The following is an 18701-nucleotide window of genomic DNA, read 5'->3' as shown; positions in this document are numbered from 1 at the left end:
GATGATAGAGAGATGCTGTTGAAAATAAATCGTAGAAAATTCAGTCCTCTTCATATTTCTATCAAAGAAATTTTTTGTAAAAGGTACAGGAAGGGCTACGTTCTGCAAAAACCATAAATTACCCCCTTTAAAGGGGTGAAAAGGGGGGTTCCGGGGCGAAATTTTTTCAGAAAAAGTTAGTCTTATAATAAGCACCCCTTGATATGCCAGAAAAAAAATAAAACCAGACTTGTGTCCATTTTGCAAGGTTCAACCTCTGTTTCCTACACTAATACTTTAAATAATTTTTGATATTTTTTATGAGTATTTTTTAAATTTATTATTATGACTTTTTTTGTATATTTAGGTATATACATTGTATACTAGAAAACAGCATATTTTCTTTGCTTTAAAATGGTGTATTCCAAAAAAATCTAGGACTATTTTTAAACAAGATATCCGTAGGATATCCAGGAGTATCCGTAATTTAAAAAATTTTAAAATTTTTATTTTTTTTTTAATTAGAAGAATGTAATTGCATATTATAACATAATTTTTAATTCCAAATCATTTTTCTTAATTACCCTTTTTGATATTGTGAACTATAAAGGTACTTTACTCATGAGCGAAATTCATATTTTTTAACATACCTCGTACACTATTGATAAAATTTTATATCTGATGATTGCATTTTAGGTTTTAGACTGGGCAGAGCATTTTATAAAGAATAACTTTTTTTTTATAAAATCAATACTAAAAAAGTTTTCTATATTATGGTTCCAACTCTGTGGGACCTCTTGCATGTGTATATGTCACATTTTGAAAAAGCATATCTCGTTTAAAAATAGCCCTAGAATTTTTTACAATACCCCATTTCAAAGTAAAGAAAATGAGCTTTCTTTTTTTACACAACATATATACCCAAATATACAATAAAAAAAGTTATAATGAGAAATTAAAAAATAATCGTAAAATATATCAAAAATCATTAAAAATATAAAATTTTGAAAAACCATATCTGGCTTAAATATAGCCATACGGCCTTCTACGATAGAATGTTTAAAGGTAATTGACTTCTCTTTTTACTGAATGTACATTTCATATACCTATAAATGCGTAAAAAAAGTTACAGAACAATGTTTGCGAAGTAACAAGGAAAATATCCCAAAATCACTGTGAGTGGCGAAATTTAAAAAATCATATTTTGGAAATTATAAATCATAGGGACTTCTACCAGACGCCATTTTAAAGAGGAAAGATGAACGTTTTTTTCTGTGAAGCAATGCCTATACCTATATCCCAGTGGAAAAAAGTTATGGGGCAAGAAACAAAATTGCTATCTTTCATGTTTTTTTCTTGCTGTTCTTTTGGATATATTTTTGTAAAAAAACATGTTTTTTACTTTAAAATGTGATATTTAGATAGTAAATTTAACCTGAAACAATTTTCCTGTAGACGTGTTTGCACTAAATGTGCATAGAACTCACCCATATTCGCCCTGTGCCTAGGGAGTAATTCACCCCTTTCTTAAAAACGCACCCCTGTAAATGGTAGCACTCCGCGGTTTTTTCATATTTAGAGGTCCTCTGACTATATGAAATAATAAAACCCTGTTAACGTTTTAGTTCCTTTCTAAAATACATAATCAATAGCCTATACTCAACAATGCGATTAATAGATACATAGAGTAAAAATTGTAGAATATTTTAAAAGGTAATAATTTTCGTGGCGACCTTAAATGAAAACTTTTTGCATGAAGAGTGGTACAGTAGTAATTTGCAATATCTTCGTTATTAATGGGAAAATTTCATTGTTTTTTTTTTCTTTAGTTTAGGATAGTATATAAAAATAATAACATCTAAATGATCCTTTTTACAATAAATATTCATCAATTTGTTGTAAACAATTTTTTACAATTATTTTTCTCTAGATATGATATTTAAATAAAAACTTGCACAAAGGATAACCCCATAATTGTATTGAAATAAACTTTTTTTATAAAAGAGTTAACAAAATAATATTGAATTAGCATTAAAAATTTGTTAAGGAAACATAAAAACTTTTATCTTTGTACAATAATAAAATATAAGTATGTGTATTTTACATTTAATTTTATAAGCTTTATACCAGGTAGTACAGTAAGATTTTTTTATACATACTTATTTGTTAATTATTATTCCCTTATATACATACAGTAAAATCTCCGTTAACCGAAAAAACTGACAGTTTCAATCATTTCGTCAATAAAAAGTAAAATTGAAAAACAGAATCAATCCGATGATAATTTGTCAACATCGTCAACATTGCTTTCATTTAACTAAAGAACGCAGTTGAATATACAACAAATTACGAAATTAAAAAAAATTAAAAATTAAAAATTAAAAAATTTGTACTTTTGGTGGTCAAAATTAGTATTGAAGCTTAATTGCAGAGCTAAACTTACAAAACCGTGTTCATTTTCTTATCTTTTTGTCAGTATTGCAGTGTTTTTTTATTTATTAGTTAGTCTTAGTTTAGTAAGAATTAGTAATTAATGGGCAAAAATAATGAGATAAATAAATGGGCACTTTGTTGACATTGTTAAACAAGGCGCTTTTAGTATAGTTGCAGTGACAGAAACATGGCTTAACAACAACGTACTAGATAATAGTATAGCAATTCTAGAGGTATTATGATATATTTTGCAGATAACTTAAATGTTGAATTATTAAATATTGATTCAGTTATAAACAATGGTGTAGTTTTTATGCTTAAAGATAAAGTTAAAAAACAAAATAATTGGTTTGGGTTCTTTTTACAGGCCCCCCAAAGAAAATACCCAAAAATGCATTGAAATAATTGAAGATATCCTAAACAGGTTAATTCCAGAATGTAACGAGGTTATCTGCCTTGGTGATCTTAATGTAAATTTACTAAATATTGCAAACCCTGTTGGTCAAATTTTTGAGAGCTATGACTTAACGCAGTTAATTAATGAACCGACTAGGGTAACTTCGCGCAGTGCTACATTACTAGATCCAATTTTCGTAACATGTCCTAGTCAGATTGTCAAAAGCGGTATTGTCGATTGTAGCTTAGTGAGTGACCATCATCTTGTATTTTGTGAATTAAATATAAAAATCAAAAAAATGGAACCAAAAATCATTAGCTATAGGGATTATGGCAAATTTAATCAAGAAAAATTTGAACATGATTTAAAACAATTTTCTTGGTTTTTATTTTTGCAGTCTACAGATATCAATGAAAAAATTGAACTTTTAAATACTTTTCTTCTGCAGTGCATTGACTGCCATATCCCAATCAAAACAGCACGAATAACAAAAAATAAATCACCGTGGTTAACTGAAGAAATTAAAGATGTAATGAAATGGAGGGATCGCGCTTACAGTTTGTACAAAGCATCTAGGTCTGATGAACATTGGTCTCAGTATAGAGCTCTTCATAATAGTACACTAGCGGCTATTCGCAAGAGAAAAAAATCTTACATCACTCAGGTGGTGAACGAAAACAAACCAAATTCAAAAAGAGTATGGTCTTCGTTGAATGACCTCAATTTAATTAATAAAAATGTTGTGGATATTCCTGAGCATTTAAGTGACGTAAACAAAATAAATCAGTACTTTTTGTCAGTTAATAAAATTGATCACAACACTGAAAATCGACAAGACTATTATTCCACTAACAAATACAGTCAATCGTTGAATTTCTCTTTTAAAATAGCAACCACAGATCAAATAGCAAAAGCGATATCGGAGATAAAATCTAATGCTAGCGGAATTGATCAAATCATATTAATTTAATAAAAAAATGTTGCCCCTTCATAATACTGTATATAACTCACTTAATCAATATATGTATTGAATGCAATTATTTTCCTTCTAGCTGGAAATGTGGCCTAGTAAAACCGTTGCCTAAAATTCAAAATCCTATGTAGTATTCTGATCTACGTCCTATAACGATGCTGTCAGTTCTTTCGAAAATTTTTAAAAAAATTCTATATGAACAAATATTTACTTACTTTGTAAACAACTTAATTATAAATCAAAAACAATCAGGCTTTCGTCCCTCCCACAGTACTATATCAGCATTAGCTCAGGTTACGGACGACATTTTTCGAAGTTGGGATGAAGATGAAATTGTTGCAATGGTGCTATTAGATTTTTCCAAAGCATTTGACAAAATATGTCATAAATTGCTTTTGGCCAAATTTAAGTTTTATGGGTTTGATGAAACTGCACTATTGCTAATAAAATCTTATCTTATCAAGCATACTCTCAGGGACGTATTGATAATATGGGAGATGGTCGGTTTGGAGAAGTCCCAGCTTGATAGCTATCTCCTGATGAAGGATTTTTCCCACTGCGTCATGCCGTTCCTTGTACTCAGTTGCAGCAAATTCCTGGCAGCCCCCTGTAAGATGTTGGATGGTTTCTTGGGCTTAACATCCATATCGGCATCTGTCATTTCGAACATCAGGGTCTTTGAATGGCCAGTAATGAACCCTCCGTTTCAGGGAACATCTTTCCTGATGTCAACCAGTAGTTCGACGCTATATTGTCGACATAATCTTGACTGACCTCATTGGGATGTCGCCCGTGCAGAGGTTTACCCATCCAGGCGCGCACTTTTTCGTCCTTAGTAAGGTGGTTTATGCGCAGTTCTGCTTCCCTCAGTTTTATCGGTGTTGTGTCATCTACTGCGCAGATAGCGCGATGTAGAGTAGATGTTTCAGCCTGCATCTGAAAATAAGATCTTAAATTAGCAATCTGTTTGTCTAATTGCTCCCCTATATCCATAAGTCCTCTTCCTCCTAAATTCCGTGGTACTGTCGTTCTTTCTACTGCACTTTTTGGATGGTGTTTTTGTGCCTTTGTGAGGTACGTTCTTACTTTTCGCTGAAGATTTTCTATGTCCTTTTTTGTCCACTTAACAATGCCAAATGAATAGCTAAGCGCGGAACATGCGTAGGTGTTTAGTGCCTTAAACAAATTTCTACTATTAAGGTGTGAGCGAAGCAGCTGTTTTACCCTTCGTATAAACTCAGTAGTTATCTCTGTTTTCATTTGTTTATGGTCAATTCTCCGCGCTTGCTTTACTCCAAGATATTTATACATATCGTTTTCACCCATGGCCACGATGTTCTGGCCATTTTGCATATCTAATCCTCCGGGCTGTACTTTTCCTCTGACTATATTTAATATACGGCACTTGTCTAGTCCGAAGTGCATGCTAATATCATTAGAAAAAGTTTCTACAGTTTTTACCATCTCATCGAGTTGGTTTCGAGTGGAAGCCATTAATTTCAAATCATCCATATACAATAAATGATTAAGCTTCGCCACCACATTGTTGTTATTTTTGATGCTAAAACCTGCATCTGTGGAGTTCAATAGCTGAGATAGTGGGTTCATAGCTAGACAGAACCACAGTGGACTCAACGAATCTCCTTGAAACAGGCCCCGGCTGATTGCGATATTTTCAGTTTCGATGTTATTTTCACCAGGTATTTGAAGGTGAATTCTAGTCTTCCACTCCGTCATTATATGCTCTAAAAAGGTCACTATATTATCATTGACTTTATATATTCTCAATATATCTATAAGCCATTCAAGCGGCACTGAATCAAAGGCATTCTTGTAATCAATGAAGGCAGTAAAAAGATTCCTCTTTTTGGAATATGCCTGGTTAGAAATGACTGAGTCGATGATGAGTTGTTCTTTGCAACCCATGGAACCCTTAGCGCATCCTTTCTGTTGAGGCTCTATGATATTGTTCAGAGCACAGTGTTGGTAGATACGCCAAAATTATTATTATTATTATTAAATCACCTCATAGTATTTTTTATAACAACTTTGACCAAGAATACTATGTACTTAATTTGATACAAGAGGAATACAAAAAATAATGATATTTTTATCCGAGATTCTTGTTATCCGAAACGGCCTCTCCCACCCCTCCCCCAATTATTTCGGTTAACGGAGATTCTACTGTATATGTATATATTAATATAGAGGTTGTCCTACATTTTTTATATATTTTCTTTTGTATTCACTTTAACTTTGTGAGTTTTTGCCAGTGATTGGTACAAAGAATACAATTCTTATGTTTCTTTAACAAAGTTTTAATTTTGTTAAATTTTTAAAGTAAAAATTTGTTTTTATACTGCTTTGTGGTTATCTATGGTGCCAACTTTTATTTATGACAATATTAAAGAAAAAAATTTTTAAAAAAGAAATAGTTTACAACAAATTAACGAATACTTATTGCAAAAAGGGTCATGTAGATGTTACTATTTTTATTCGCTACCCCAAATTAAAAAAAAAAACATTTAAATTGGCCCATTATTAACAGAGATATTGCAAACTACTCCTCCGCCAATTTTCAGGCAAAAACTTTTCATTTAATCTCGCTACGAAAATCATTATTTTTCGAAATATTCTAAAATTTTTACTAATATGTATAAATGGCATTGTTGAGTAATATGGTAGACCTACTCACGCACTTTTAAATATTAATATTGATAAATAAACAAATTATGAATTTTTAAACTTGGAAAAGCTATGTCGGCAAAAAATGGTTCTAGAAAAATTTTTCCTTTTGTAAATGTGTCAAATATTACCAGGAACACGAATATCGAAAAATCATTTCAAAATTTTTAATCCCGGTAATGTTATAAAAAAAACTAATTTTAAACAAATTACAACAATTTTTAAACGCCATTTTCGAGGGGAGTTTAATTGAAATTTTAATTCCCCAATGCATTTATCGAAATAGTTATTTTCCTAACAAGTGCAGAAAGTCATACTTTTCCGCACGCGACTGCAGTTTGCCGAACGACGCGAAGCGGGAGTTCGGCAAGCAGTCGAGTGCGGAAAAGAGACTTTCTGCAAGCGTTAGGAACAATATTTTTTCTACGAGTCTTTAAAAAATGACCAAATCTTAATCAATTAATTTAATCAATATGAAAATGCATACACAAATTAATTCTTTGACAAGGTTGTCAAAATCAAAGTTTCAGCATAATTGGTTAGCATGACGACGATCTTGGTTTCCATGACGACGATTCAAAACCACTGTTATTGTCTACTGATTTGACTTTCGAATATTATGTCAAAATTATTTTATTTCATCGAATTCTCGCGTTAATTTCATTAAAACGTGAACACAATAAGATATATTTGAAATAAATTAGTAAAAAATATCTAAATATTAGTTTACTGCATGTATTATAATTACTTTAAGGCCATATTAACATATCTAAATTAACACGCGCGCGGAAAAGTAAAACGCGTGCGGAAAAGTAAAACGCGTGCGGAAAAGTAACACGCGTGCGGAAAAGTAAAACTTTCTAAACTAAAATGCGTGCGCGAAAGTAGACATTTTTGCACGCTCGTAGAAAAAAATATATATAAGCAAAAAAAATCAGACCTGAAAAATTTGTATACTCTATCGGCAACAACCGCATTTTTGCAATTGAAAAAATGGTAATTTTTAATAAACAAATTAAATATCTCGTAAACTACTCAACATTTTTTAACCAATTTTTTTATACTTACTTTATACTGGTACTACAGCGCAACTTTTTCTGCAAAACAAAATGTTTTAAAGTGTTTATTTATAATGCAAATAATATTTTTTTGGAAATTCGTTTTTCAATTTTGATTCACAATTATTTAAACAAATTAAGAGTCAAATTTAATTTGGTAAGTCTTATGTAAAAGATTGTTCCTTCAGCTTTGCACAAAAAAATATGAAAACCTTAATTAAATCATGAATTACCTCAGCAAATAAAAAAGTAAATTTTGTGCAAAAATTACTTATTTTTAATTATTTAAACAATTATCCCCTCATATGAATCATATACTTTCTTGAAAATATCATTTGTCTTGACGTAAAGTTTGATAAAAAATTAATTCCAACCTGTACGGAATTACATTTTGATTTACATGTGTTGTATTTTTATTTAACCGGGCTAAATGTATTTTAGGTAAGTTTTACAGAAAAAAGTTTTGATCACTTTGTATAAACATTTTTTTTACTGGTAATTTTCGGTTTTTGTATTACATTTTTGTTACCTTTCTTAATTATCTCAAAAAGAAATAGTTTATTTCATTTCTAAATAAAATAATTCAATGCATTTTAAACATTACATCCTAAGTTTTAATAAAGCATTTATAAATCTCTAATAGATCTGTTCAAACTTGAGTAATACCGTCTTAAAGTGGTGATAATTCTATAAAACTACGAAGATTTCAAAAATTACATTTTTTGAGACGTCATATCATTTGAATTAAATTTTTGAGTTTTTTTTTTAATGAAACATCATTTAGTAAGGTTCTTGAAAGGTAAGTTGTGCAAAATTGAGAGTCTTATAAGAAAAATTGTATTAGTTACAGATTTTTAAATCATTTTTAAACAAAATTCATATAAGGCTCAATTTCCACCCACACCGTACTTATGCCCATACATTTTATTTATTTTTATTATAACCATAAGATAGCTTAATCACTCTTCTTTTATGTTCAATTTGTAAAATTTCATTTGATCCATTAGTTAAAAAATTACATTAAAATAACTCAACCGTGCACTTCGCCGTACGCTAGTTTACAGTGCGTCAATGTTTGTGAGAAGGGTGACTTTAGCGTTATAAATAAAAAATTATAGAACATACAGATTTAATTTTAGAAAATTCTTTATATAACGTTTTTTTTGTAAAATTTTCTGAATTTTTAATGGTCAAGTCAGTTTTTTTCGAAAATTTATACTTTCGGAGTTATTTAAAAAAAAACATCTAATTTCGTAGTTCATTTGTTTAATAAAAAATGAAGCAGCCATTTCTCGAGTAGACCATTTTGATATGTTGTTTATTAAACATTTTTTAATGAAATTACAAAAAGTTCTATCTTGTTTGATATTTTCCGAAGTGAAAATCTATATGCACTCCCCGAAAGAAGTAAAACACTGAATTTATTATTAAATAAACCAAAGACTTAGTTGATATTGTTATATTTATCCTTTTTTAGTTATTAGTTTTTTTATTATTTCATGCATGATTTTGTTGAACAATAAAGGACTCAGGGAGGCTCCCTGTCTTATCCCATTGCTATCTTCAATTTGGTCAGTTAGTTCTTCATCTACTTTTGCTTTTATTGTGTTGTTCTGGTAGATATTTTTAATCGTTTTAATTATTCCTGGAAGTACCTATCTTGTGTACAATAAATGTATAACGTCCCTTAATTTTACCCTGTAAAAAGCCTTCTTTAGGCCCACGAAACATAATATGCCGGTTTGTTGTATTCTAATGATTTCTCTTGAACCTGCCTCCTTACAAATATCGCGTCGTGTATGATCTTCCCGACCTAAAACGTTGGATAAGATGTGGAGAGTGATTGGCAAGGTTAGAAACCTACCAATCGTAAAAACTAATACTGCTCCAAGAAACAATGTGAAAAACCTGAGCATGAGCTTCAATTATTAGAAACACTTTTAACGTTTAATTTTTTTTTTCTAGACGAAGATTATGCTTCTCTACCAGACTTATTTCATCAAGATAATTTTGATAGATGCATGCTTCTTGGCGATAAAACACTGTATTGCTATTTTGAATACGAATTGGAACCAATAAATAATGAGAATCCCATGTGGATTACTATGCAAGTAAGTCTATACAAGTTTTTATCAAAATATTTTTTTGATTTGGTTCTTGAACTTACTTTTAGTATAAACTAGCTGACCAGTCAAAATTCGGACTTTAGAATTAATAAATGTTTTGTTAAATTATTAGCTAAGTTCTATTAACTTTTCAACGAAAATTTTGTTTTAGTAAAAATTTGCAGTCTGTTCGTGCATTGCCGCCTCTGCAATACTTGGAGCCGATCTAGCAATGCAGGCCTACGTAGTTTTGTCTCCTGAATCCGAATCTGAAAATTGCCTTTCGATATCTCAAACCGTCTTCAATATAACCGACCTCAAAATCAACTTTCATCTAGGTCAGCAATTTCGGGTCTTTTAGCAATTTTAGATAAAAAGTATTTTGCAGCAAGAAGACCGCTTTGCAATTAAATGCTGATAACTTTATTACCAGCGGACCAGATAAGCTGCGATATATTTTACACTATCTTTATGAATAACATTTTATTGCTCTGTTGTATCAATCAGCACTACTCAACAAGTTTTCGTTTATTCGTTTTAATATCTTATTGCAATAGTAGGGAATATATCTGATTAAAACAGTGAATTTATTACATGTTTATTTATTTTTAATTTTTTGTGAGGTATCTAATGTAGGTTTAGCCAATAAATCAAAGTTATGAGTTTACAAGAGCATATTATTTGAAAAATAAGGAGTACCATAATGTGTCATAATTATAATCTTCTTTATACAGGTAAAAAAATTGTTTAGTATGTATTTCTTAAATCCACACAATCTTTTAAAAATGATTTATTGTATTTAAAAATATCTGTTAATGACACTGTTATCCACAAAGTCGATCAATTTCAAACTTGTCATCATATTAGCCTTTTGTTTATCGTGAAGAAAAATTAAATGATGGTTGTGAATTGTATTTTTTGTGTTATTTAATATTTTAGCAAAATAGATAATCAGCAAAAATCTTATTTAAAACATGGGAACCATTTTTGCAATCACAATCAATGCAGTGTTTTACTTATACTTGTTATTATAAAGGTATGTATACATATGCGCTCCGCTCGGTGTGCGAGCCGCTCGCGCTCAGCATGTTTGTCAGATTAGCACGTGTTTTCAAGTGGCGCACAAACGGCGCGCACACGACGCACCACAATTTAACTTCTGTAGGTGTTTCAACAAACGCTTTGAAGGTTCGCAATACGTATTTGGACGGGTTTTTAACTATTAACAAAGGACCACGCAGAAACCCCATGGGAAACGTTAATAGCTACTTATGTTCTAGACTAGTTGTTAGTTATATTCTGTACTTCAGTTTCTCCTTCATTGGTGTTTATTAAAAAAACCAAGTTCTCCATTTCAGTTAGTGATAGCGCTTAACTTCTGTTTAAATTTGTTAATAGTTACTTATGTTCTAGACTAGTTGTTAGTTATATTCTGTACTTACTAAACTCATTGTTATAAAACTGTAGTTTTTAAAAATAATAAATGTCTATCTATCTATTTATCTATTTGGACGGGTTTGCGAGTGGTTTGTTGGTTTTGGGGAGCCGAGTTGAACATTTCTTGTAATGTGGTGGGCGGAAGGAAATATTATCAAACTTATTGATGTTTACAGTGGAAAATCTTTATTTTGGGTACCGCGGACATCGTTATGGTATCGTTGTTTCATTATATTTAATACAGTGTCTGCAGAAAGTTAAGTCCTGAATGTATTTTATTCAAATTTGGACATACCAGCAACTAAGCAAATATTTTCCAATTTAACTGCATGCAAAACCATTCGTATAATTTTCATTCTACGCAAAATAGAGACCTTAATGAACATGTGATGTCGAAAAATAATTTTGAGTATTCGAAATATTCCGTCCCACTTTCTTTAGTAAGAAATGTAATAGAGTAAAATGTAATATTCTTACTGAACATAAAATGCAGGAAATTAAATATTTTTACTTTTCAAGCGATCGGAATTAAATATTAACGCCCCACTGTTTGAGACCAACTGATCATCTCTTAATTGCAAAGCGGTCTTCTTAGCTGAAAAACACTTTAGCAGATAATTCTACAATGGGGACACTGCTAAAAACGCATTAAACCTAATGTACGTAAAAATTATAACGGTGCGAAGGTAAATGACCACCCCTTGATTTTTTTGTGTTAAGACAATAACCATATTACGACCCCGGTATAAGCGTTTTGTCCAATACAGAGGTTCTCAATCTGTGGTACATGTACTGGTGGTACATATCATTATTGGCGGTGGTACACAAAACAGAAGAAAAAGTTAAAATAGTGGTACTTAGTAAGTAATGATAATACAATTTAAAAATATAGGTGGTACCAAAAATAATAAACATAACTGTAGGTGGTACATCACTCAAAAAGGTTGAGAACCGCTGGTCTAATAGATCCGTTAAATTCATATTTGTTTATCAAAGAATCGTGAGTTCTCACAAATCTTTCGTATTACGTGATTTATTCTTGATTCTCACGAATAGTCGAATGTATAATCTGTTTCTACGCAGAATGTGACGTAATTGTTTTAAGTGTATCAGCGGTGTTTGCCGAGAGGTTCATCGCCAAAGGCATCAAAGTCATAGATCTTTCAGTAAATTGTTTTTACCGACAGAAAGTAGGGGTTTTATTTATTTTAGAGTTGGAATATCGATAAGAGCCTTTGAGTGTGTTTATATAATCTAGCAAGTGTTTTTATTGCTGACTTCTCATTTTCCATTAGAGCAGGCCTGAGTTGCGATTGTAACTGATTTGACACTTTCCATGGAAATAATGGGTGGAGTGAAATATTGAGGTCTCTTTGTGTATTCTTTTCATTGATTGGATGAGCTGTGTTGGTATACGCTAAAGGGATTACCCTGGTGCGTAATTTGCAACTTCTTATTGGTTAGGATTTGATTAATTGAGTGTTTTGGATCTGATGTTGGTAGAATGGGAGGTAACTTCTTTTTTTTAAAGAGGGAACCCAAGTTTGAGAAGATTGGTCAAGGCAGTTCCATCTGGGCCGTCTTCAAGTTTAGTTCAGGAGAGAGAGCTATCGACAAGTTAAAATCTTGCCGGTTGCCTCGGGGCTGCGATATGCGGTTACCGCCAAAAGTTAGTAGTGAAGTTCCAATTAAGTTTTTTTGCAATTGTATTGCAGAAATAATTGTGTTTAGTTAGTGTTTACCCCATCATGGCTTAAACAATCTACAGACCACCGCGTTCTCGCCGTTTTAAGCGAACGCGATAGCTTTGTACTAGTGTTAGTACCACCGTTCTTTACAAGCAAGTAGAAGTTAAGAAGTTTTCTTTTTGTGTTTTCAACACCCTAGTTAAATCACGGAGTTGCTTTCATTTTAGTATTTTTGATCCAGTTTAATGAACTAGATAACAAGATTTTTTTTAAATATTTTTGTTCGAGTACCTAAGTGCTAATTTATTTAGAAAATGCTGAATTTTTCTATAAATTTTTTTATGAACTATTGGTTTCATCAAATATGTGTTTTCCACCGCGTTTTCGCCGTTTTAAGCGAGCGCGATATCTTTGTACTAGTGTTAGTACCACCGTTCTTTACAAGCAAGTAGAAGTTAAGAAGTTGTTTTTTTGTGTTTGCAACACCCTAGTTAAAGCACGGAGTTGCTTTCATTTTAGTATTTTTGATCCAGTTTAATGAACTAGATAACAAGATTCTTTTAAATATTTTTGTTCGAGTACCTAAGTGCTAATTTATTTAGACAATGCTGAATTTTTCTATAAATTTTTTTATGAACTATTGGTTTCATCAAATATGTACTGTTGCTGTATCTATTAGTATTGTGGAGTGACTTTTGTGCAGTGAAATCGCGCCTTGGACAACCACAGGAAGACTCAATTGTAAACGAACAGATGAAAAACTTCATGTTGATGTTCGAGAGGATGGCCAATGTAGTGAGTGCAATGGGCAATATTGGTGTAAACAGAACTAACTAATCGGTTGGGCGATCTGCGTATTGGGTCATGGAATCCAAATGGGCTAAAACACAAAATTAACACCTTGGACGAGTTTTCCAACAGACTCGAACTAGACATCATAGCCTTACAAGAAACTAAGATAACGGAAAAAACAAAAACAAAATTTCCAGGTGATGATGTCTATAGAAATGACTACACAGCCACATCTGGAGGCACTGCGATTCTGGTGAAAAAAGAAATCAAACACCAAGTAATTCCTACACCAGACGGACTCATCACTATGGAAGCCACCATAGTGAGGATCAAGACAGGAAAAGATATGCTGAAAATTGTTTCAGCATATGTTAGACCAAATGATCCAATCTTCAAGGAAGACTTGAATGTCATATTAAACACAGTAGAGCCCTCTATCATTATAGGAGATCTGAACGCAAGATCACCGAACTGGTTCGATAGAACCACAAACCGCAACGGGAGAATATTGTGTGGCTATCTCGAAGAACGACCAAACACCATGGTGGCGGGACCCATAGAACCTACATGCTTCCATGGTGGAAACAGACTTCCCACATTCCTAGACATAGCAATTCTACAAATTGTGGGTCAACAATACGAAATATATTCAATGAATGAGGGTGACTCAGATCACAACCCAATTATACTGACCCTGGGAGCAGTAGAAACAAACAACTTGCAAACCTATAAGAAAAAACGAACAAATTGGCCAAACTACAAAAGAATAGTAAGTGAAACTATTGGTGCAATACCAACAATAAATACAAAAGAAGAACTAGAGGAATGCGTTAAACATCTAGAAAAAACGATACAAAACGCTATTGAGGCCAGCACCACAGAAGAAAAAACTCCAACAACAAAAGGAAGATTCAGGGAAATCAGCAATGAGCTGAAAGAACTGATAAACGAGAAAAACAGGAAAAGAAGAAGAGCCAACAGAACAAGAAACCCAGAGGACAAAAGAATTGCTAATGAGCTGAATAGGGATGTCAAAAAACAATTAGACGATCACCGAAATGAAAACTGGGACAACTATATCCAGCAACTAAACCCAAATAAATCCGCGTTCTGGAAGCTATCTAAAATACTAAGAAAAGATAAAAAACCAATCCCTCCTTTACACGGTGAAAATGGAATTGTCTACACAGAAGAAGACAAAGCGGAAGTAATGAAAACACGCTAGAAAGAGAATGTAGGGAAAACTATCATCCCGATGAAGATCTAGACTTCACAGAAGAAGTCGAACGAAGATGTAGAATTCTAAAAAGAAGAAATGGCGTTATAGGTATTACACACAGCTCCCCTGAAGAGGTCAGACAACTGATCAAGCGTACTAATGCCAAAAAAGCTCCAGGACCGGACCAGATTACGAACAGAGCTCTGAAAAATCTGCCAGGAAAAGCAATAGCGTACATAACAAATCTAATAAATAACATCTTAAGACTAAGACATTTTCCTGACAGATGGAAAGAGGCTCACGTAATCATGATTGAAAAATCAGGAAAAAATGGCACATTTCCACAGAATTATAGACCGATAAGCTTATTACCAGCATTAAGCAAAATCGCAGAGCGGGTCATATTAGCTAGGCTAAAAGAAGAATCTGAAGCAATCGGAACAATACCTGAAGCACAGTTCGGATTCAGATCCGAGCACTCGTGTGAACTTCAAGTGCTGAGGTTAACAGAATATATCACGAAAGGGTTCAACGAAAAGAAAAATATACAGCGGCCGCCTTTCTAGACGTCAGTAAAGCATTCGACAGGGTCTGGCACGACGGCCTGCTGTATAAAATGAACCAATATGGTTATAGTGAGGCGATGACGTGTCTTCTCTCGTCATACCTAGCCAACAGGAGGTTCAGAGTTCGGATAGGGCCAACCCTGTCCGAAGTTGGGAACATGGAGGCTGGTGTACCGCAGGGAGCAGTGTTGTCGCCATATCTATATACCATATATACGGCAGACACCTTAACTGAACCCAGATCGTTGCTAAGTCTATACGCAGATGATACAGCGGTAGCTTTTAGTAGTACCCACCCAGATTTTGCAACAAGACATCTACAAAGAGCTCTTGATGAACTACAAGAATGGTGTGTGCAGTGGAAAATAGCTATCAATCCTGACAAAACACAGGCCGTCATGTACCAAAAAAGAAGAGGCAGGCCAAACGAGGTACTATCCCTATTTGATACCCAAATTGAATGGTCAAATCAAGCCAAATACCTAGGCGTAGTGTTGGACAAAAGGCTGACCTTTACAGAACACGTAAAACAAACAATCAACAAAGCTAAAGCCCTTAGGAGTCAACTCTCATCGCTAATAGGTCGAAAGAGTAAACTGAGATTTAAGACAAAGATTAGGATGGCAAATTGTATAATTTTGCCAACACTAACATACGCCTCAGCCGCATGGGGACACACGTGTAATACCAACAAGAAAAAAATACAAACCATCCAAGACCACATGATCAGGGAAGCTCTGAATATACCTAGATATGTCCCATTAAGATACGTACTTGGACATACGCAACAAAAGAAAGTCCTGAGAATGATAGACGAAAGAGCACATGAAATATTTAACAATATCAGGAACCATCCTAGCAGATTATTAAGAGAATTGACTAATTACGACGAAAACCAAAGAACGGTACATAGACGGCCTAGACAGCAGTTAGCTGGATATAGAGGAAACCCTTAAGAATGAAAAATTGAGATAGCCACAGGATATCGAAACACAAATGTCGCCCTTCAGGCACTAAGTACCCTTCAGGTAGGTCAAATGGACCATAGCCGCGGAATGTGAGCATCGAGGTCACGTACCGACAGACGTGGGCTTGATGGCCACACCCTTCGGGCTCTCAGCCGTCGAGGAGAACAAAATTTATTTTGCCAATTCGCCGGCTGAGGGACCGAGCACACACGGTCTGGACAGCGAGACACCGTTTTAGATCGGTGCCTTGATGTCCGGAACACATTTTTTTTTAGGACACAAGTCCAAAGTAAAGTAAAAAATTAATTTAGTCATTAATAGGGAAAAAAGCTCTTCTAGCTACCCCTAAAACCAGGTGGCTTAACCACATGAAGTAATACAAAGGATGTCCCATTACCCAGGGCATCCAAAGTAACGTTAAGATCAACGCCTCCCCATTCGGTATGTCCTTCGATGGGGAGGGGTGGAGGTATAGCTTGGGGGTCAGATAGGTACCACTCCATTACGGGGTGTGACCGATTTGATCTTCGGACATGTGGGTTCCAATTTTACATTGTAACACACATGTCCCCCGGGGCTGGGGTTGATACGAGCATGTGTGTGTCAGGAAGACTCAAGGACAATGATTACAAGGTATTTTTTTATGTAGAACTTTTCTTTCATTTATATAATTGGTAATCTCGATCTCAATCTGTAACACCGTGAGATCGCAGATTCATCATTTCGTTTTTTTCTTAATAAATAATGTTTACCTTGCTAAATACCATCTTATTATTTCTCTTTTTCTTCTCTCTTGAATCGTAAAAACGATAAAGAATTTGCTGAGTATAGTATAGAGTAGACAAGGTAAGCCACAATATTTGTTGTAAATTTAAAGTATTTTATATATTTTTTATTTTGACTATATTTCTTTGTCTGAACTCCTCAAAAATCCGCAAACGGTAGAAAGGTTTCAAAACTATATCGAAACTAACTGCATAATTAATGAGAATCTAACAATCAGCGAACAATGGGAAATGTGTAAAAATAATATTAAAGACACAGCAAATAATATTCTAGGGCCAGAGAAACCACCATCACGCAATGACTGGTTCGATGCTGAGTGTGAGGACATTACAAGAAGAAAGAACGATGCATATAAACAGATGCAGCACAGGAAAACCTGAGAAAAACAACAAAAATATAAAGACCTTAGAAGAGAAGAGAAGTGCATTCATAGAAGAAAAAAGAGAACTTATGAAAATATAATACTAGAAGAACTTGAGGCATTAAAACAGGAAAATCAAACAAGAAAATTCTATAAAACTCTGAATAATGCAAGAAAGGAATTCAAACCAAGGCTAAGACTATGTGAGGATAAGGAGGGGCACATACTCAATACAAAAGAAGAAATATTGAAAAGGTGGGTGGAACACTATAAAGAACTACTTACCATCGAAGTAGAAGATCCAAATCAACCGAACCCAAGAGCAACCAACAATACACCATTAGAGCCTCCATCAATTCAAGAAGTACGGGATGTAATAAAACACCTAAGAAATAATAAATCTCCAGGAAGTGATGGTATATCCGCGGAACTTATTAAATATGGACGTGCCACCCTGACTAATCAAATATATAAAATAATACTAAGGGCCTGGAATGAGGAACAAATCCCGGAAGAGTGGTGTCTTGGAATCGTTTGCCCGCTACACAAAAAGGGTGATCAATTGGAATGTAGAAACTATAGGGGAATAACCCTCCTTAATACAGCTTACAAAATATTTTCGAGCATCTTATATGGTCGCCTAAGTGCATATTCAGAGGAGCTTCTTGGAGAATATCAAAGTGGTTTTAGGCCTGGTCGATCAACAACAGACCAGATCTTTGTGCTAAGACAAATACTGGAAAAAACCAATGAATTCAATATCGACACATACCTACCATCTTTTCGTAGATTTTAAATCGGCCTATGATAGTGTCCTAAGAAATAAATTGTATGAAGCCATGGATGAATTCCACATCCCTGACAAACTGATAAGATTGGTTAAGGCTACAATGCGTAAAGTCGTTTGCAAAGTCGAAATACAGGGCGAACAATCACAGGCGTTTGAAACGAATATTGGGCTGCGACAGGGAGATGCGCTGGCGTGTCTCCTCTTCAACATAGCTCTGGAAAAGGCGGTCAGAGATGCCCGACTAGACAACAGAGGAAATATTTTTAATAAATCATCCCAAATTTTGGCATATGCCGATGACGTGGACCTAGTTGCCCGCACAACACGCAAACTAGAAGAAATGTATACCACCTTCTCAAATGCCTCAAAAAATATGGGCCTGACAGTAAACGAGGAGAAAAGTAAGATGGTGGCATCAACACCCAACAATAGAGCCATAAACATCGGTCACCAATTCTCTGTTG

General features: G+C 33.7%; 1 protein-coding gene across 1 annotated transcript in view; it reads left to right on the top strand.

The window, feature by feature from the left end:
* The window catches only part of LOC126892660 (nose resistant to fluoxetine protein 6-like), a 153081-nt gene that overhangs the window by 11370 nt on the left and 123010 nt on the right, over nt 1–18701 (top strand). The window contains exon 2 of the mRNA XM_050662302.1: nt 9491–9636. Within this exon, the coding sequence (XP_050518259.1) occupies nt 9491–9636 (146 nt within the window). The remainder of the gene's footprint in view (nt 1–9490; nt 9637–18701) is intronic.

The sequence above is a fragment of the Diabrotica virgifera genome, chromosome 9 (genome assembly GCF_917563875.1).
Source record: "Diabrotica virgifera virgifera chromosome 9, PGI_DIABVI_V3a".
NCBI classification, from domain to species: Eukaryota; Metazoa; Arthropoda; class Insecta; order Coleoptera; family Chrysomelidae; genus Diabrotica; species Diabrotica virgifera.
This window is presented reverse-complemented; position numbering and strand designations above follow the sequence as displayed.